The 22,013-nt window shown below is 43.8% G+C and overlaps 1 protein-coding gene across 6 annotated transcripts in view; it reads left to right on the top strand.

Moving 5' to 3' along the window:
* MEIS2 (Meis homeobox 2) overlaps nt 1–22,013 on the top strand; it is a 221,039-nt gene that overhangs the window by 194,914 nt on the left and 4,112 nt on the right. For 3 of the 6 annotated variants that reach the window (XM_054162121.1, XM_054162118.1, XM_054162119.1), the window contains exons 10-11: nt 20,441–20,499; nt 21,901–21,990. In XM_054162121.1, the coding sequence (XP_054018096.1) occupies nt 20,441–20,499; nt 21,901–21,990 (149 nt within the window). Of the gene's footprint in view, nt 1–20,440; nt 20,500–21,879; nt 21,991–22,013 lie in introns of all 6 variants that reach the window. The other 3 variants (XM_054162120.1, XM_054162116.1, XM_054162117.1) reach the window with 1 other exon arrangement.

Genomic DNA, 22,013 nt, shown 5'->3' with positions numbered 1-22,013 from the left:
AACCTCATGAGGATATGAGTAGGAAAGGAAATCTGATTAGTTTGTTTGACTCTCCTTTCTAGCTCCACGCATTCAGAGCGGGTTTCTGTACGACTCTCTTCCCCTCTCTTTATTGTGTGGTTTGCTTTGTTTGCTTGAGTTTAAAACTGCCATTACGTGAAAGTGTTGCAAGTATAAATAATTTAGAAGAGAACTCTGTGGGGATACTAATAATATGCCCCTGCCTTTTCTAATAGCAACTCATTACTGATCTGAGAAGGAGTCTTCCACAGGAACACTCACACCACAGCACTGTAGCATGGATATTGTGGATGCTGACAACGACATAATTTTGACACCTCTCTAGTTAAGTGTATTTCCCTTCTTAAAAACACCCCTTTTGTTTATGACTTGCACCACTGCTTTGAATTCTGTAAAAATACCCAAAGGTTTCCTGAGTGGACAGATGGATGTACAGACTGATACACCTAGCTGGTTTTACCTGTCTTCTCAAGCGACTGGTTTGAGCACAGCCCTGAAGAAAACGACCTGGGGGTGCTGGTGGAGGAGAAGCTCAACATGAGCCAGCAGTGAGCACTTGCAGCCCAGAGAGCCAAGCAGAGCCTGGGCTGCAGCAAGAGAAGCAGAGCCAGCAGGACCAGGGAGGTGATTCTCCCCCTCTGCTCCACTCTGCTGAGACCTCACCTGGAGTACTGCATCCAGTTCTGGAGCCCCTAGGACAGGAAGGCTCTGGAGGTTCTGGAAGGTGTCCAGAGAAGGGCCATGAGGATGAGCAGAGGGCTGGAGCTGCTCTGCTATGAGGACAGACTGAGGGAGTTGGGGTTGTGCAGTCTGGAGAAGAGCAGGCTCCCAGGAGACCTTATTGTGTCCTTCCAGTATCTGAAGGGGGCTCCAAGAAAGCTGGGGAGGGACTTTTTAGGATGTCAGGGAGTGATAGGACTGGGGGGAATGGAACAAAACTAGAAATGGGTAGATTCAGATTGGTTGTCAGGAAGAAGTTGTTCCCTATGAGGGTGGTGAGACACTGGAAGAGGTTGCCCAGGGAGGTGGTGGAAGCCTCATCCCTGGAAGTTTTGAAGTCCAGGCTGAATGTGGCTATGGGCAACCTGAGGTGTCCCTGCCCATGGCAGAGGGGTTGCAACTGGATGATCCTTGAGGTTCCTTCCAACCTTAACAATTCTATGATTCTATGATAATGTGTTTGGATGTGATACCTTTCCCTTATCAGAAGAATCCACAACAATACAATTATCTAACAATACACAACTGCTTCTAAGAGAAACCTGATCAGTTAATAGATGTTAATAAAGACACATGTACAAAGGTGTTTAAGAAAAGACTGGATGAGGCACTTAGTGCCATGGTCTAGTTGAATAGTTAGGGTTGGGTGAATGGTTGGACTTGATGATCTCTGAGGTCTCTTCCAACCTGGTTGATTCTGTGATTCTGTGATTCTGTAATAAGTAGGTCAAGCTCAAAGATTCTGATTCTGTTCACTTTCATTTAAAGGAAAGAAAAAGCATTTAATGGAGCTTCTCCTAGCTTTACCCCATGATTTTATACATTACTTTGCCAACCCTTTGTAGCAAATAGTAGTTTGAAGTTGGCTTTGGTTATATGTACTTGGTGGTCCTTTCAGGAGTCAGCAAGGCCAACAGCTGTTTGTTTTTTTTTCCCCTGGCTTTTTTAATACTTTTGCCTTTTCTCTCCAGTTAATGAATGGGTGCTGTCAGTCTGAATGACTGTTGCTTAGAAAAACCATCCTGGGGTCTTTGGGAAAGTTGTAGGGTAGGCAGGCAATGTTTAAAGCAGTCCTAAGCACCCAACAAACAACAGTGAGGGTTAACAACTCATGAGATGTAGTGGCTGCCCTCTCACCCAGATGCATAGTATTTCATGACTTGGATAGTTGGACTATATTATGGAGAAAGTTACTGATTACAAATAATCACAAACTGTATAAACCCACTTTAAAAAACCCCAACAAACAAACCCCAAACAACACAAATGCAGCAAACAAAACCAACCCAAACCCAGCCAAAACCTAAATATTGCAGAACTTTATCAGAACTATATTAACATCTTCTGTTCCACAATGGAGGGAAGTTGTGATGAAAATGATCATGGGGCTGGAACACCTCTGCTATGAGGACAGGCTGAGGGAGCTGGGGTTGTTCAGACTGGAGAAGAGAAGGCTGAAGGGAGACCTAATAGCAGCCTGCCAGTATCTGAAGGAGGCTACAAGAAGGCTGGAGAAGACCTGTTTGAAAAGGCCTGCAGTGACAGGGACAATGGTTTGGCATGAAAGAAGAGGAGATTTAGATTGGATGCTAGGAACCATGAGGGTGGTAGAAGATTGGAACTGATTCCCAGGGAGGTAGTTGAGGCCCAGTCCCAGGAGTTATTCAAAGTCAGGATTGACAAGGCTCTGCTTTAACTGCAGGGGGGGTTGGACTAGACAACCCTTAGAGGTCCCCTTCCAACCCAAACCATTCTATGATTCTGTGATTCTCAGGGCAGCTTGTTCACATGTTAAAGGATACATAGTCCATTCAAACCAAACAGAACTCACGACTCAAAAAGCTCAGATCTCAAACTTCTCATTTTAAAATACTGCAGAAAGCTTCACAGAATCATAGAACTGTTAGGGTTGGAAGGGACCTTGTGATGGTTTAATACCCAGCTGTGGATTTGCTTGGAAATTGGCAGCTATCTTTTTTTAAAAGGCACAGCCTGAAACTGTCACAGACCTCAAGGATCAGCCAGTTCCAACCCCCCTGCCATGGGCAGGGACACCTCACACTACATCAGGTTGCTCACAGCCACATCCAGCCTGGCCTTAGAAACCTCCAGGGATGAGGCTTTCACCACCTCCCTGGGCAACCTGTTCCAGTCTCATCCTAATGACTATGAAAGTTCAAATTGCTGATGAGATGAAACAAGCCACAGCTTGTGTCTTACTTCTCTATACATCTCTAGGACTCCTCACAAGTCTATTCCCTCTGCCCCAAATCCACAGGAATTTCCTAGTGTTGCCCTTTCTCTCACGTCTTCAGTGTCTGCCTCTCTTCCTATCTCCATTTCAACAGTATGTCTCTCTTGCCTCTGCCCTCATCTCTTCTCACCTTGACTGGTGTAGTTCCCTTCTTTCAGGATTCTAAGTCCCAGTTCTTCATCTCCCCTACTAATGTGCCAAATGCCCATCCTCCTCCCTTCTCACACAGACACACACATCAAAATCACCTCCTACTTTAGGCACTTCAGCAGCCCTCCACCACCCTTTTCTGGATCAATTTCAAAACTGTCTTTTTTAAAACAATGTCAAAACCTACTTCAACTTAGATGGCCTCCTTTTGATTTTCTTATTTGTCTTACTCTCCTCTCTTTGTCTAATTCTGCCCTTCCCCTCAGTTCTGCAGTCTCAGCTGAAAAATCCTTCCCCTCTACCACAGCTCTCATCTAAAGATCCTTTCTGTATCTAAGAGCCTTTCTGTGTCATTGGCTAGCTGTATATTTTCTCCTTTGCCTGTACATACCTCTTAATTTCTCTCCATGGAAACTGGTTTGGGACTAAGTTCATGAGGAAGATTAATACTGTACAGCATGCTCAAGCAGTTATTATAGAGCTGTGCTATACTGGAAAACCAGAGCATGATCTGGGTAGCACTCAGAATAAATTTGGCAGAAGGATTAAATGTTTGGGGTTTGGTTTTTTCGCAGTCCAGATGCAAAACATGCCCACAGAAGTTTTCACTTGCCAATTTCCCCCCCCACTCCCTGTATTTAGTCCACCTGAAAATGAAGTGTAGGCACCTGTCTTGGCTTCACATCTTTGCATCATGTTTGTCCTAGCAATGAGACACTTGGAATCATAGAATCATAGAATTGTTAGGGTTGGAAAAGACCTCAAGGATCAGCCAGTTTCAACCCCCCCCAGCCATGGGCAGGGACACCTCACACTACAGCAGGTTGCTCACAGCCACATTCAGCCTGGCTGCAGAAACCTCCAGGGATGAGGCTTCCACCACCTCCCTGGGCAACCTGTGCCAGTCTCTCACCACCCTCATGGGGAAGAACTTCTTCCTAACATCCAATCTGAATCTACCCACTTGTAGTTTTGTTCCATTCCCGCCAGGCCTATCACTCCCTGACACCCTCAAAAGTCACTCCCAAGCTTACTCTAGCCCCCTTCAGGTACTGGAAGGCCACAATTAGGTCTCCTGGGAGCCTTGTCTTCTCCAGACTGAACAGTCCCAACTCTTTCAGTCTGTGCTCATAGCAAAGCAGCTCCAGCCCTCTGCTCATCCTTGTGGCCATTCTTTGGGCACACTCCAGCACCTCCAGATCCTTCAAGTGCTAGGGGCTCCAGAACTGGACACAGTGCTCCAGGTGTGGTCTCAGCAGAGCAGAGCAGAGAGGGAGAATCACCTCCCTCAACCTGCTGGCTATGCTAGAGCTGTGACATAAGCATTTCAAATTAAGATGTGGAATTTAACATTGTGATGTGTTCATATTTCTTGCTTTGTAGACTCTAATTTCTTGGAGCAAAGGAAACCAGTCCCTTAAATACTTTTTTTTTTGGTCTGTGAGCACATGTTATCAGCCATCAAAATGAAGCAGCTAATTGGATCACTCTTCTCAGCAGAACTGATTGGTGGTTAAGGGACACATAAAATACAGCTGGATTTTTCAGCTGGGGTTTCTGTCAAAACCCGTTTGGAGTGCTGCATTTTCCTTTGGCTATTGACCACTGGATTTGTTTTGTTTGTATTTATTTCACTGACTGGCAGAGGTAATGCATTTCCTGAGACGTCTCAGAGAACTCAGGTGAGGCACCACAAGCTATGCTGTCTTAGGGTAGAATTTACTAGGATTAAAGCAGATGTGGCATTACTAGGGGCTGCTAAGCCTCCTGTGATTTATAAAGATATAAAGTATATCTTTTATGATTATGATGATGCTAAAAATTTTGTGGATGATAATATAGTAACACTGGAAAGCCTGACTATTACAGCTGGGTAGGAATCAAGACAAGGAAAAGGAAACTAATTCTCCTTTACTAGTTCCTGTGAATGGGTGTCTGCATTTGTTGCTTTTATTCTGCTTTAGGGGGAGCCAGGTTTGCATGCCTGGAGGCATATTTGATTTACCAAATAGTTAAATATTGCAGGGTTGCCACTACCAAATTCAAAATGTGCATTGTTCCTAGAAATGTACACATGCCATAGGTAATAGTAGCAACTCAAAGTGCAAACCAAGGAATAACGTTCCCTCTTTTAACTAATGATTTCTCTCCCTCTGTTTCCTTCGCTTTGGACACTGAATTAGAACAAAAGCCTTGGGTTTGCTCCATTTATAGTTCATTTCTCAACAAATTGGTTTTTAAATTCATCTGCACACAAGCAGAGTGTTACACAGAGAGAGTGATTGCCCATCGGAATGGGCTGCCCAAGAAAGTGGTGGAGTCACCATCACTGGAGGTGTTCAGGAGGAGACTTGATGGGGTGCTTGGTTGCATGGTTTAGTTGGTTGGGTGGTGTTGGATGATAGGTTGGACACTATGATCTTGAAGGTCTCCTCCAACCTGGTTTATTCTATTCCTATTCCTATTCCTATTCCTATTCTATTCTATTCTATTCTATTCTATTCCATTCTATTCTATTCTGTTCCACTTCACTTGAAGATGCTACCTGTGATTTTGGGCTGTATTTTCCTCTGTAGGCTTCTTCTGGTTTTACATCTTTTTTCTGTTGACCTTAAATGTTGTGTATCTTTTCAAGGCTGGTTAAAGATGCTCTAAACTTGGCTCGAGCATCTTATGAAACTATTAGTATAATGGCTTATAAACCAATTAAGCCACAATAAAAGCCCTGAGCAGTATGTTTCACAAATTATCTCCTCACAAGTATATCTGTATCTGTTATGTGTATCATTTGAGTTGCATATCAGTGTTAAATGCAAACCCTGCAAGCTTTAGTTAAAGCTAGTCCTTATCATTCATCATCACTATTTTCCAGCACTGTCAACCTTAGCTGCTGCCCAGTCCTGAGATGACCAAAACCTTTTCACAGAATCACAGAATGTTAGGGGTTGGAAGGGACCTCCAGAGATCATTCTGTCCAACCCCCCTGGCAAAGCAGGGTCACCCAGGGCAGGTCACACATGAATGCATTCAGGCAGGTTTTGAAAGTCTCCATAGAAGGACATGCCACAACCTCTTTGGGCAGCCTGCTTCAAGTCTCCATCACCCTCACCGTATGGAAGTGTCTTCTCACACTGAGGTGGAACCTCCTGTGTTCTAGCTGGTAACTGTTGATCCTTGTCCTGTCACTGGGCACCACCACAAAGAGCCTGGCACCTTCATCTTGATCCCACCCCTCAGATGTTTATAGACATTGATAAAATCCCCTCTGAGCCTTCTCTTCTCCAGGCTAAACAGCCTCAGGCCTCTCGGTCTTTCTCCATAGTAGAGATGTTCCAGTCCCTTCATCATCTACACAGCTCTCCATTGGACTTTCTTGAACTGGGGAGCCCAGAAGTGGACACAGCATTCCAGGTGTGGTCTCAGCAGGGCAAAGTAGAGGTCGGGGAGAACCTCCCTAGACCTGCTGGACAGACTTTTCTTAATGCACCCCAGGAAGCCATTGGCCCTCTTGGATGCAAGGGCACATTGCTGACCCATGGAGAACTTGCTGTCTGCTTTTGGTCTGCATATATTTGTTTCCATTGGTAAGCATGCACAAACCTGCTTAGAATGGCTTTTAATTGAGAAATTGGGAAGTGTAACTCTAGCAGTATGTGGTAATTTTATATAGGAAGGACTTCCAGGGCAGAGGAACAGGAACACAAATACATATTTGATGATAAACAGACTGTAATGTGTTTGAGAGTGACACAAAACCTTCAACGCAAAATAAGCCTTGCCTCAGTGTATCTCTCCAGGGGCCAAATTCAGCCAAAGTTCTTGTCATACATCAGCCATACACAAAAGAGCTAAATGGGGCAGGGGGAGTGCTATCCTCAATGGCTCACTGGCTAGAAAATTCACTTGTTAAACAGGATATATGTTTGCAGGTCTTCTCTTCATCTTGATTTAAATCAATGTCTTAGCCGTTCCAAGTGAGCTGAGTTCCCCAATCAATTCTCTATTGAACATAAAGCTCCATCTTTACTCTTCTTCACCATCACGCCTTTCTTGCCCTCCTTCGTGCCAGCTCTGTTGTGTATGTAATGACTAGTCAGTAGAACAAAATTAAATAAGAACAAGGGCTTGACTGTACAGACTCTTGGTTAGGGCTTGAACTTCAGATGTGTGAAAGCGCCAGTTAATTATGACTGTATAATTGCTTACTTCGTGTGGAACATCTTTAGAATGAGAACTGAAAGGGCTTTGTTCACTGTACTGAATACCTAGGTGATTCAGATACTCTTTTAGGATGTGACAGGCCTATGCTCAAGTTATTGTTCCAAACCAAGCCAGGATAGGGAGGCAAAACTTGATTTCTTTCTTGCCAGATAAACAGTCAACTAATTATGGTGTCAGCTATAAGGAAAAGAGATCTTTATCTGTGTTGTTATAAGAACAGATCTGTCCTGAGAACAGACCTGTCCTAAGTTGTCTTTCTCACTAAAAGCATCCATAAGAATCCTGACTGGACATAAGTGTTTTGCCCTAGCTCAGAGACAGAGCATGGTTACATCAGAGAGTAACTCACTGTTAGGACACAGAGACACACAACAAGATGATGATGGGATGAGATGGCAAAGAGCAGAAATCAACATGGCAATTTAGGCAATGTCTGTGTGAAGTGAGGGTGCTTTTTGATTTTATTCTTTACATTTTTATTGGTTTTTTTGGATGTAGTTAGGTATCTAAATCCACCTTCTGGTGATTCCAGGAACACCCAGCCACAGACAGGAATTTTCTTGGTGTCGATATCCCTTTGCTAATCTCCTACCTCAGAATTTCACTGAGCGTTAGAATTCACTTTACAGGGCCCACGATGCTTTTGACAATAGGTCTTGGTGACTTCTGAGTTCTGTACCAGACCAGGCTGAAATGATCAGCATTGTTGGATACAGACCTGCAATTAACAGCTTTGTGGGCTCAAATGCAGGTTTATACACATATTCTTAGATGCCTTCATCCCTACGCAGTGCAGGAACAATTAGTGACATTCTCCTGAAAATTAAGCCTCAACATCCTACCAGTCAGAACAGTCAGAGTTAATACTGAGATCCATCAGCAACCTGTTATTAAAATTATGTAAGATCACACACAGAGTTTCCAAACTCCTCTCATAAAGAAAGATAAATATTAGATAGGCTACAGAGATTGGGTCTCATTTCATAACAGATATCTCAATTGTATGCAAAACCTGGGGTAGTGGAACACATTACAGGACTGGCCACTTCTCACTGAAGAAATATGTGCCCAGTTTCAAGTTTCTTTTTGTGGTGTGATTTAATTTTCACATCAGATACTTTAAGTGTCAGTGACTACATTTAGAGAGACGTCTCCAGCCAGCCATAATTTAAGGGGGGAGGGAGGGGAACCACCATTAATAGTCCTCTTTTTAGCTGGGAAAGCAAACAACTGACACGTGGTGCACTTGAGCACGGGCTACTCCAAAGCTCTGCTCTGCCCATGAGCCAGCTGGGTACTGAAATCAGGGGATCCAACCTTTTGAGTGCTTCAGAAAGCGCAAACCTTCCCAGCTTCAGTTCCTAGCTGGTTCAGAATGAAAACAGCAGAGGGCAAAGGAATGGTGTAACACTCACATCTATGTTCTCAATCATCACATATCTGGCCGTGTAGGACCCCTGCAGAGCACCAGGAAGCTTTATCACTGACTTGCCAGCTGTACTTCGCAATTATCTCTGGTGAGACAGCAAGGTAGTCTGAGTAGCAAAAGCTGAGCCCTGGGGGAGATGAAGCACTGACCAGAAAGCAGGGGAGACTGGGATATGAAGTGATAGGTTGAGAAAACAGCTCTGTGAAGGCTTTGTGTTTTCCCAGTCCATGATTCCGAACCAGATGGCTTTACAGTAGTAGCTAAGGCACAGGGGTACAGGAAACACATTCATATACTACCAAACTCTGAAAAATGTTCTTAGAACATTTTCTCTTGATTCCTGTGGGATGCAGAGAACACAAAATGAGAGGAGACAGAGGAAAAGTTTCACCAGTATGATGCTGAGAAGATCTGTTTAAGTAACTTTCCATCTTAGCACACTTCAATAATGCAGCTGGCCCACACTTGCACTGCTGATACCTTCGGTCACTCTGCAGCACCTATTCCATAACGTGGCTGCAGTCTGAGGGTGTCTGTGGTGTTGGCACACCTAAGACATTGGACCCCCTGGTTTAATCAAGTCTTGCCAACACTATTGGAATAATTAAAAGGCAAAAAAATGAACAAGATTCTGCAGCTACAGAGAGCAGAATCTCCAGCAAGCAGACAGTGCAAAGAGCAAAACACAAGGGAAGGCAGTACATAGGTCTGACTTGCTGAGAGGTGATTAGGTGTATCTGGGCAAGAGCTATAACATGGGAGAAGGAAGGAGATGTATTTATACACAGTGTATTATTTATGCCCATTACTTCTAATTGCCTAACTAGTTCTCTTTCCTCTCACGTATACTTTAGTACCCACCAACCAGAGAAAGATGTCTACAGCTAAATATCTGCCAATTATTATGGACTTTTACTTAATATTCTATTGTTCCACTGACAGCACAGTTTTTAATATATCATTTTATACTATCCTGTACATCATCATTTCCCTGCCTCCCTTAGGGCCCTGGCTGTAATAGTTCTTATTTATTTCCACAAGCCAGCATATATGCAAAAGATCTTGCAGTCGTGATGTTGCCCCCACCACCCCTCACCTCTTCTCATCTTTTGTTGGGTTCTTTTTTTTGATTGTTTGGGTTTTTTTAATCCTTTTTATCTGGTTTTTAAAGTTACAGTCTACAGAAGTGTGAACACAGCATGTGTGTAGACACACACTGGGGTCAAATACATTCGTAAACACACGAGACGCACTCTCCTGCTCAGCAGCAGGATATTGCAGCCTTCTCTTGTGGTCTGTAGGTCTGGGGGTTCAGCTAATAAACTTGAAAATGGATCAGAAAGGAAATAAAGGAAAACTCCCTCAATATTCCTAAAGGGTGAGGTAGGAGTTCAACAGCCCACAAAGTGACTGATCACCTCACAAAATTCACTCAGCACCCTCTGAGTCTAAGGGAACCAAAGGGAGCATTGAGCCTATGCTGGCAGTGCTGGGGTCTCGTTAGTTCCACCAAAAGCTCTTTTTTTACTGAGTACTTGTTTTGCAAAATGCTTCTTTTGAGGAGAATCTCTAAGGACATAAGCTCGAGGTGCCTGTGACTGCATCACTGTCTCTGAAACTGAGCAGGCATCTTTAGGATCAGGAGCTCTGAAACTTTGAGCAGTGTCTTTCTAGAAATATATTTTGGCTGTGGGTTTGGGTTGGGTTTTTTTTTCCCCTTTTAAAGCGGGCTCTTTGGATCCAGTTTCCCGAGGTCTGCTGGTTGACAGCTAGAAAAATATATATTTGTTTTCCTTCACATTTTAATAACAATGAAAAAGTGTACATGCTTCCTGGCCAAGACAGGACAGTGGGTACCAAAAAAAATACATATATATATATAAATAAATAAAAAATACTTAAAAAAATATTGTTAACTCAAGGCAAAAATTTACTGTCAGGGAAAATGGAACATTCCTTCTGAACTCAAGAACTAGTAGTGCATGTGCAGGTTGGTTGTAGATGGTTGCTACAATAAGGCTTCTTTCATACAGGTGTGTTTATGCCCCAGGCTTGCTGGCCACAGTCCATTCCATTTACAGAAGCTGAATTAAACAATAACTACCGCATTGCAAAAAGAAGAAGGGGGGGAGGGGGAAGAGGGGGGGAAGAAAGAAGAGGGGGGGGGGGGAAAGGGTGAGCGTCAAAGGAGATGCCTGAGAGCTTTGTTAGGGCCAAGAAAAACCCTGTTGCAGTTGTCAGAGCTTGTTGATGTTGCAGAGAACGGCAATTTTTTTTTTTTCTGCTGGATTTTGTGGTTCTGCCTTAGGAAAGAAAGTAAAATAGAACGGAAGAACAAAGTCCTACTCTATAAATCAGCAGCTGCTCCTTGCCAGATCAAAGGAGTGACATTTTTGCTCCTGGACTACTTGTCCACTTTAGGTGCTTGACAGACAGCTAACAGCTGGCCTGTTACACAGTATAGGAGAGTTGGGCTACATCTTCTTCAGAGTAGATGACAAGCTAATCAGAGATATCCATAGCACGGGACATGGGAGTGCACCTTGATCTCTTCAAACATACCCAGTACGTAATTGCTGAACACCTTTATGCATTTTTGGCAAGCTGCTGCTTAGGTAGTTTCCACTGAAAAGTAAGAAGGAAAATTAATTCCTTAATCTAATTTGATCAGGGAAGTTAAACAGATGTTACAATTGTTGACAACTGGCCTTTTCAGGCCAGCTTAGAAGTGGCTATTTTTATTTATTTTATATTTTTTTTTAACTAGAAACCGTTAAAAAGATGTGCAAAATACTTCAAGGTGATCCTATTCTAAAACTACCATTCTAAAACTACACTTACCTTTAAAAAAAGTTACCTCTATAAAAAGTTACCTTCAAAAAGAAAGAAGTTACCTGAACTGAAGCCTCTCAGCTCCCCTGTAAGAAACCAGACAGGCTGATTGTGTTTTCAAGGCTGCCAGACCCTCATTAGTTTTGAAAATCTTTTCCTATGAGTTTAAGATGATAAATGAACACATCTTTAAATGCATGAGTTAGTTAAGATTTTATAGGAGATCTGTTATCTACCTTTAACGTGGATGTCTAAGTGCCAGCAAATCAAAGCGCATGCCAGATTAGCTAAAGTTGCATTTAGCATCTCTGTGAGACGTATGTATACAAACCTGGAATTTTAATGCCAGTAGTAAAAATTTCAAAGTGATTCAGCTTCTAGTTGATTCTCATCTGCAATAAATCAAGCACAGGATGAGGTTGTGTACTACGGCTTCTATCTATTGACTTTGCATTTTATCTGTTAAGATATGAATAGCTAAGGAAGTAATGCCCGTTTGTCTCCTCCCTTCCTTTCAAGTATCTTTAAAACTATCATTTTTACAGGGCATGATAAATAACCAAATATGAATAGTCTGATGGCACTCATGCAAAGAGTGTAACAGCTATGGCCGGTGCGTGTTACGTGGCTTCAGGTGCCAAGTGCCGGGCACTGGAAGGCATTTGCTGCCCGCCAGAAGCCCAGGGAGCATAAGGAGGAAGAATTATTTCCCTGTGAGGGTGACAGAGCCCTAGAGCAGGCTGCCCAGGGCGGATTGTGGAGTCTCCCTTTCTGGAGGTATTCTGGATGTGTTCCTGTGTGATCTACTCTAGGTGCTCCTGCTCTGGCAGGGGGGTTGGACTGGATGATCTCTCGAGGTCCCTTCCAGCCCCTAACATTATGTGATAAAGGGCGATGCTTTCCCCCTGAAGCTGAGGTTTCCCGAGAGCCCACCCCATGGTGGGTGCGGTGGGAGCTCCTCACCACCTTCCCACCCGTAGGCGCACAGGCACAGGTAGCTCCCGCCCTCCCTCGCCCGTAGCGGGGGTTGCGCGGCCGCTGGCTGCCCAGCGCCTGCGTTTGCACCCAGGAACCCCGGAGCGCGGCCGTGGCACTGCCCCCGGCCCGCCGGCGGCGCTCTGGCCCCACCTCATGGCGCCCAGCTGCACAGCGGGAGGCCTCACCTGGGGCCACCCGAGCCTGAAACGCTGGGCGAGCCCAGCTTTGCAGCAGGGAGTGGCCGCTCTTCTCTCGCCAGCCTCACCGGGTACCGACCCCATGCCTAGGCGGGCTTTGACTTTCTCACGGCCCTGGGCTGCTGGCGAGGACGATGGAAGCAGCAAGGCGCAGGCTGGCAGAGGTGCCAGGGTGGCCATGGGACCTCCATGTGCTTGGGGGAGCCCCAGCAGCAACTGAGGCTTCCCAGACGGCTTCCTTGGTTGTAGAGAAAGGGTCCTGTGCACAAGCCCCGGCCGCAGGAGCACAGGCAGGGTGGCTCCCCAGGGTTTGTGCTGCAGTGCAGCTGCTCCCCATGACCATGGCCACCAGGTCCATCCTTGGCAGAGCCAAAGTGTTTCCCCACGTTCCCAAGAGGTAACCGAGAGAGAGTTCCATGTTTAACGAGATGGATTTTCTCCGAGTTGAATAAATGCCCGTCATGCCAATTCTCCTGATTTTATCACAAGGCTCAAGTTATTTCATGTTAGCTCAAGGTCCCAGCTCCGGGAGACGATGGTTGCACGATAATATTTTCCAGCAAGTTTCTAGATTTTTTTGTGGCTGAGAAGAGTAGTTTGAAACTGTGGCGCCATGACTGAAAAGCTTACAAAGTAAACACCGAGCAGAGTGCTTGTTTAAATGTCTTACTGTTAGGACAGCTATGGGATGGGCAAATTCAGTATTTCCAACAACTGGCACCTCTGAGTGGCAGAACATATTTTTAGGAGCTCCAATATAAACATACAAGATGCAGCAGAGGTCTTTGGGCCAGTTAGTGCCAGGCTCAGGCAGCCTCAGGCGCCCAGTTCAGTTGCTTTCTGTCATCTTCTGGAGCCTTCTCCCCACCAAACAAGGATGCTGACTTAGGTTCTCTGAATCACACCTTTGACAGATGTGAGATGTCTAAATTAGCTAAAGAAAGTAATTTTAAACAGCCCATAACCCCCCCTTGTCTAACAAGGCTGTCTAAAACTATGTGAAGTTTTGTCAGAGAACAAACCTACCTGTCCCTCCCTCTTCCTCTCAAAACCAATAGTGTAAGTGACTCCATTCCTCAGTATTCATGACTTAGGGAAGCCTTATTGAGATGGCTCATTTCCAGGTGACTAACTCAGCTTTTTTAATTTTCTATAAAGGAATGCTACAAATAAGGGTTGGTAACCAGGTGTGGCACAGATTCAGTGAAGCATAAACAAAGACTTTTTCAACTACTTTTGTACACACGTGTACAGAAGGAAGCCTGAACCTAATTCTGTCATTTTAGAATGCATATCGGGGAGAGAAGTTAAATAAACTACGATAACTAGATTTTACTTGCTCAGATAAAAGTTTGGATGATAGGCAAAGACTGCTGTGAAGGAGATGGGGGGTGTGGAGTGTACACTGATGAAAGGGTTTCTGCAGATTAGTCTTTTCTGGTGCATTCTTTCAGACTGCTCTGATCGGCTCAAGACTTCTGAAATGATTCTTTCAGCTTAGGGAAGGAGTGATTTTCTAGGTTACTTAGGAAAACATTTCTCTTTTTGTGACTTAGATATAATATTCCATTGGTTATTTTCCCTTCCAAATTAGGGCATGCTTGGGCAACAAGGGATCAGTGTAGTATATACACTCTTGAGCTAAACACTGACATGCTCATAGTCCAAATACTGAAATATCATTTAGGCAAAGTTTTATTTTCCCATCCAAGGTGAAAACATTTGGATTATTTTTTAGAATGCATTCTTAGACTCTGACTCAGTAAAACATTGAAGCAGGTGCTTAAACCCCCCTTTATTCATCAGGCTCAGCCCCTATTTAGCTAGGCTTAGTAAGAGCCAAGCTTCTCATCTAGATTTGGGAGGCTTTTGAACAATTTCGCTTAAAAAGTTCCTCTGGGTGCCTAAACATTTTGATAATTAGACTTGATGTTCAGATAACAGAAAATAAATGATTGTAACCCTACTTTATTGATTTTCTTGTTGTTACTTTTATTGTTATTATTTCTATGACTAAGCCTGTGACAACATTCATTCAGTATCTCCTTTTCAAGGGAAAGGGCAGAAGTGTCTTCTTGTGCTAAAATCAAACCTGAGTCCAAACTTTCCTTGTCATTAAGCCTTTTAGAGAACTGGTTGTGAATTCCTCTCACAAATTTGTTCACATATCTGTTTTTCACATAAACCCATTTATGTACTGGCAAGTTTGTTAAATAAATGCAGTACTTTAACACCTCGTTTTTCTGGGATCGATACTTTAAGTGGAAATGCAGATTGAAGACTGATACTGAAAAGTTTTGAGTTGTACCTGGTGGCTGCATGGTGTTCCTCAGTTTCTCAGAAGGAGCAATCTATGCTGCTGTGGTGGGCTAGCCCAGTTTTGCACCAGTTCATCTCACATAAGATACTGGACCATATAAAGTGGATGGAGTTAAATACCCTTCTCTGAGTTCAGACCCCAAGTTGGGGATGAATGGTATTTTCTTAAGCTTTCATGCACTCTACCCTCCTGAAACAAGGCCTGTTGGGCCCCTACATACTTGAAGTGAATTCTCCATGATAGCCATAGAGTAAAGCTGGAGCTGGTTCTAGTTCTGATTACCAACCAGCAAAGCCACTACCAGTTCATTTCAAGAACTAATCTTACTCAGCTTCACTTGTGGAATAGTCACAGTGTTTTAAAACACATGTAGAATATATCTGTAAAAGAGAGTGAAAATAACAATAATGTTCTTTTTGGAACATGCCAGACTTGAGCAAGCAGACTAAGAGATCTCTTCTTGCTGTTCATTCTCTTCTACGCTTTGCAGGACTCTCTCTCTGCAATTTTATCTGAACACTATTTATTCTAAAAATAAAATGGATGATGTAAATGTAATGCTGTTTGATACGAGTTGAGATAAAGTATGCTAAAATCTAGGAAGAAGATTAATTACAGGACTTCCTATAAAATACAGAATACATGTTTATTTTGGACAAAGAAACCAAAGAGCTCTATGTGAAGAGATGCAATTAAATGCATATATTTAGATTATATTGTCATGCTAATTAACGTGGATAGGGTAGGAACCAATTAGGACTAGGACTAGCAAATCACCTAGACTACATTGCACATTCACTAGTATACCTTTACTGCTCTGCTGGTTTTTGCTGGAAGCAGAGAGAAGTGAAATGTGCTCGTTTGGAAGTCCATGCTGTTGTGCATTTTGAGCCAAACCTCGTTCGCCGTGCTTTCGGAAACGGTCCCACAAAAGTTACCAGAACTACTTGTGTAAGAAAGACAGGCTCTGGCTAGAGCCTGCTTTTAGGTGGCAATTAAAGGAAAAGACAGGATGCAGGAACCCTTTCTTTCAATTCAGATGGATATTGTTTGAGTAACGCGAGGTCAGTAGTCTGTCATTTGCAAAATGCTGGAAGTAAGATTTTCATTAAACGTAGTATGTCAGTGACATGTATTTCTCAACGCTGCACACCTCATTTATCATGCTGGAATGAGGACCCAGTGCCATATGAATGTAAAGTTTGTGAAGGTATTGCCTCACAGCCCTGGAGGCTGATGACCCCTCTTTATCTACACAGCAGGTAAGGCACAGTGGCAATGTGAGCTCTCTGCGCAGTCCCCTGCCAGTGTGCCTGACTGCTAAGCTGGGGAACAAAGGAAAGATAGCATATGGATAGCAGATTGTAGGAGCGCTGAGAGAGGACTGGGGAAATCTATGTTGGGTGTGTGGCTCTGCCAAAGATCTCTTGTATGACTTTGGCCTTGTCACTTAATCTCCTTCTGTCTCTGTTCCGAGGGAGAAAGCGTCTCTGCTCTCCCTCAGGCTTTGCCTGGAAATCTGTTCAGATCCTGAGTTCTCTTGGACGGTGTGCTTGTGCAGTATGGGATGGAGTGAGGCTGAACTTCACTGGGTCCTCTAACTGCTGCTATCATCCAAACGACAGGGATTACTGTGAGCAGAAGAGTAACAAAGGAGTCCATGTTTTGCTGATAGATTTTGCACGTCTTTTCAGGCCATTCAGTCTTCGGCCTCTGGGTGAAGGCTACGAGCAAGGCAGGCAATTAGTTTCAGGAGCAGAGCTGTGAATTCTTCCTTTATAGGGTTCCCAGTAACGTTGGGAATCGTGGTGCTGGCGTTCTCTTTTTCTACCTGTCTCTTAATGCCTTTTGAAGGCATTTGTGCCAAAATAACATCACGGTGTTTCTGCAATGCACTGACTGAAGTGCTGTGCAAAAGGCTGTATATTGCTTTACTTTGGCCCTGGAGATGGCTCCCTGAGGGATTAGAAAAAAAAAAAAAGAGAGAGTAAAACAAACAAACAAAAAAGCCCTCAAAAAAAAATGTAAAGGCTGGGCCAGGGACTATGGTTTCTATGTCTCTATTATGCACTGTGCATATTTATGGGGCAGTATAAAGAATAAATAATAATCCACAAACACTCCATTCTGTGCCCTTGTCTACCAATTGTGCAGATGCATTACATGATGTAGCTACTAGTAATGAAACTGGGATCAGATTTTTAGCTTCAGCTGAAATGTAGGTCTGTTTTGCACCTGCAGTGTTGTGAACATAAATAATTTCACGTGCAGCTTTTCAGACATACCCATTGGTATAGCCCATGTCATCTATAGACAGGATTTTTCAGAGGAGCCATAGCAATGGAATTTCAAAGTGATCTGGGTGCCTAAAAACTCCTATATCTTTCTAAGTGTACGACAGTGTATCTTCAGAGAAAGTATTGTTGGGCTAGAGGATATCATTTGCACCTGCAGTTATGTACATGTGCAACAGAAAAATGGAACAATAATGAAATTGGAAGTTAAACCCAAGTGCTACTTTTTGCAAGTTTTGCTGGACAGATGAGATCACTTTTACCCCTATTTTTTTTTTCTGTAGGGAAACAAAAGATTGGGGGACTCACTACCAGAGCTTTAACTCTCGTTTCTGAAACGAGTAGTGAAATTCCTCTGCACAGAGTTCACAGTGAAGGGCTAGCTTCACTTACATCCAAGGAACACAATGAGGCCAAGCTCTTTTGGGACTGAACGGCTGGGCCAGGTTGGGTTTTCAGCACCCATCCCAAAAGGCTTATTCTTGTGGTGGCTGTCCAAGGTGTAAGGCTGGAGTGGAGTATCCCAATCTGCTGCTCATGGAGGTAAAGCAGTTGTCACCTGAAACCCTTCAGGACTCCGAATTTTCTTAATGCTCTGCCTTGTTGTGCGAGCCCATTGAAGGAACACTTCAGAGGGCATCCATTTCTTACTAATGTAAACTTTCTGAGGAGTATCCAAAGATATGACCTCTAGGTGAACCTTTAACCTTCCCCTTAATTATTTGTTTGAAGACAGTGTCGAGTTCTCCCGCTGAGAGCCAAGACCCATAATGCTTCGCAGCCCTACGAGCCAGGGCGTGTGTGCAGGGAAGTGGAGAGGGACATAAATAAGGGGACCACCAGATGTAAATAATAAAAGTGGTTGGAGTTTAAATAAAAACCAAAAAAGCAATTTGGTTTCCCCAAAGAGTGACCTGATTGAAGAAAAGGGGTTAGTAAGACGGAAAGTGTGTGGGGGGGGGGGGGGAGCTTTTCTGTTGTCTGTGATTTTTTACAGGCCTAAACAAGCGCCCATTCCATTCTTTAAAACCTTGCCATCTGTATACACCATTAGAAGCTCATAGGAGAAGAGAAAACAGTCTTATCGGGCTTTCCTGTTAATCTCTATTGGCCTTAACTTTAGCTGATAAAAGGCACGCTGGATGGAGGAGGTTCAGGTCAGGCTCCATTTGGTCAGCGTGGTAACGGTACTGGAAAGTAGCTCAGCAAATTAAGTCCTATCGGGGACCTTTGTCTTTGAGGACGGAAACATTCCTGGAAACCAGGGCTGTGGGAGATGCCTTCGCCCCGCCGCAATCAGGAGGGAATAAACAAGAACATCAACTGTGTTTGAGTTTTTATTTTAATACCTGAAGCCATGACTAATTCCGAGGCAGGATGACATTTCTGACAGCTGAATTATACTTTTCCTAAAGAATAAAGAATGTCTTTCGGATGTAAACAGAAGTGATGCAAAAGAGCCCTTTAGTGTTACTTGTAGCATTTATGCATCTGTCTAATGAAATTTCCACGACTGTGATTACAGGAGGTGCAATCGAAGGTGTGCCACCGTCTTTCATTATCTGCAGAGGAATTTAACTGGGGGGTGGAGGGAAGGAAGCAGGACAAAAGGCCTTGCAGAGTTGATGCTATGTAAAGGCTAGCAATTTACTAAATGAGCAGATGAACTTAGTCTTCAGTTAACTGACTGAAAGACTTCAGCTAGGCGTTGGATCGGGCCCAATGGCAATTATTGGAGGCTGTTTTGGATGATGGGCATGTTAGTATTTCTGAAGAGGATTAAACACTAGTATTCGAGTTCATTAGCACTCCTAAAGGGTCACCACCAGCCGAAAGCCTGAGCTGTGAAACAGCACACAAAACCTGCGCAAAGGCTCCGAAGTGTTCTCAAACACAAAGCGGGGGTGGGACGGGGACACGGACACGACACACACAAAAACAAGCGTGGCTCCTGAATGATAGAAAATGGCCCTGGTTGGAAAGAAATCCTGCCAATGGGCAAGGTTTTATGTGTGGGTTTGGAGGTTTTTTTTAATTATTTTAGGGAAATTAATTTGGCTTAGCTTGTGCCGATGTGGCTGGCTGCGCATTAAGCTAATAAGAAATAGGCAAGCACTTATTTTTGGATTACCAGCAAAATGAAATCCAGGCTCCGCAAGCCAACTAACTGCCTTCACCAGCGCTCAAAAGCCTCGGCAACCGGCCCCGCTTTGAGATTAAAACAAACAGCAAAAGAAGAGAGGGAAGGCGGGGAAAAAAAAGGTTATTTTGGGCCTAATATTAACCACATGTACCTGCGACTGGGGGTTTCTAAGGAGTTGAAAGGTGGCTGAGTTGCGGGCAGGCGGTGGCCTTGCGCGGGGTGTCCCCGCTCGGCCCCCAGCTGGCACTGACCTCCAAACGACCTCCGCCTTCACAGGCGCCAACCGCGGGAGTTGCAGAAGAGCAGAAGTCTTTCTGGGCCGGCACTTATTGCTGCTGCGCTGGTGATAAAACTTCAGACAGCCTAATTGATGGCTTTGCTGACCTAACGATACCTTGTGAAAGCACCGAGTGGCGAAGCCTGGTCCTCATTTATGGCCAGCTGCAAGGGTAGCTGGATTCCCTAGGATGGAAAAGAGGGGGAGAAAAAAAGAAAAGGGGGAAAAAAAAAAGTGTGGGGGGGAAGTCTCCCAGCCTGTGAACTTTAACCAGATACTGAGCCACTCCGAGAAGTTAAAGAAACAATTGTCTTTTAACACAAGTTTTGGGTCACATTTACTTGTTCAAAGCCTTCTGGCAAATCCAGCTTTAATCTGGCTGGTGAGATAAGCGTGTAACTGGTTACAGTTTCTGAGCACTTAGAGGAAGATGTTTTAAAGAGAAATTATGAGCTGCTAAAAGAAAAAGAAAAAAAAAAAGGCAAGGCAAAGCAAAACACGTTGCCACACCACGCTAAAATCCTGTCAGTTTTAAAGCAGAGGTGTTCTCAAAACACAGAAGCAAGCTGATGAAAGGACTTCTATTCTTTGTATTCTGTTGCAGGTTTATTAATGCCAGAAGAAGAATAGTACAGCCTATGATTGACCAGTCAAATCGAGCAGGCAAGTTCCAAGTAGTATCTGTATTCAAGTCCCACAGGCGCAAATCCTCATCAAGTTATTCTTCAGGAGTCCCATCACCTGGTAAATAAATGCTCCAACCAGGCATTCTGGGAGATTACTCCTTTTTTTTTTCCTTATGTCCCCAGAATTCCGCTGTAGGAAGCAACTTCACTAATTGGTGCTAATTGGAGATTTCCCACCCTGACTCTACTGAAACTGCTTTTTATTTTCTCCCTGAATTGGTAATTGGGTACAAGTAGTAGTGCCACAAGCAGTTTGTTTGACTGTGAGCTCTTGAATTACTCATTGCTTGTCTGCATCCAATCAGCAGGACAATCTCATTTTCTTGCTACCCACAACTCCTTGGTGTATGCATTGCTTTCACTTCTGGAAGGCGAGCTGTAAAACTCATTGTATCCATTCATTTGCTTTGACTATTCACAATATGCTACCAATGCGACGTGGGTACCATGCTGCCAGAAAAAATATTAAAAGATTATTACTTTTGTTTGAGAATGCACCAGATATGCTCCCAGTGAAGCATATGATTTTTGCAACAATGCCTTTTCCAGGTTCCCAGCAAAGCACTCAGAATACGTGCAACTCTTTGCACAACAACTGGTGCCATGTTAATCGTTCCACTTTGCGTTTCCTCGGCATACTAAGGGACTTGTGGTTTCCTGCCATGAGGTTATGGGATAAAACTGTTCTCCATGTGGTGATGACTGTTGTCACTAACAAGGGCTTTAACTTGATGGTGATTTCGCCTGCTGCTTCACTTTAAAGGTTTTTGAAAAGGTTATTAATCCTTTGGGAAGCTCTTCCCGTGTAGTATTAAATTTCTTTTTCATTAACAGGTGAGAAAAGGGGGAAAAGCACTAACTCAACTAACCAGGCAAAACATTAAAGCCAAGTACCAAGTGTGTATGTAAATAGCAAAAGCCATATCCAGAATTTCCCTACTCGTTCCAGAGTAGGTGAGAGAAGTTTTATATAGTTGATTAAGTTCCCCCCGGTCAGTACCCAGGTGCCAGATTCACAACTCCATGTAATTAGAGAGGAACAGAATAGGTGCTTACTTCATTAAGCAAAAAACACATAGCGCTGCAACAGGCTTCCGCTGGTTTGCATTAAAGGTAAGTCAAGAAACAGACCCTAAGCAAGTGAACTGACTTGACAAACTTGTTTATTGGACCCCCCTATAGCATTTTTATTCTATAGTCCTGGTAACATAATCAGCTCATAAAAAGCGCAAGCTGGGTTTAAAGTGACAGCCAAGATATTGTATGTAGCGTTTCAGTGCTGAAGCTGGAACAATTGCTGATTGTTTGGTGTGTCTTCTCTTCTTTCTCCTCTGTGTCCACGATTGACTACAATCAGGTTTTCTTCTTGATCCTTCAGTGAGCCAAGGAGCAGCATATAGTCCAGAGGGTCAGCCGATGGGAAGCTTTGTATTGGATGGTCAGCAGCACATGGGAATCCGGCCTGCAGGTAGAGCCTTTGTGTCCTCCTGT

The sequence above is a fragment of the Dryobates pubescens genome, chromosome 5, assembly GCF_014839835.1.
Source record: "Dryobates pubescens isolate bDryPub1 chromosome 5, bDryPub1.pri, whole genome shotgun sequence".
Classification (NCBI taxonomy): Eukaryota; Metazoa; Chordata; class Aves; order Piciformes; family Picidae; genus Dryobates; species Dryobates pubescens.
Note: the sequence above shows the minus strand (reverse complement) of the source record. Positions and strands in the feature narration are given on the sequence as shown.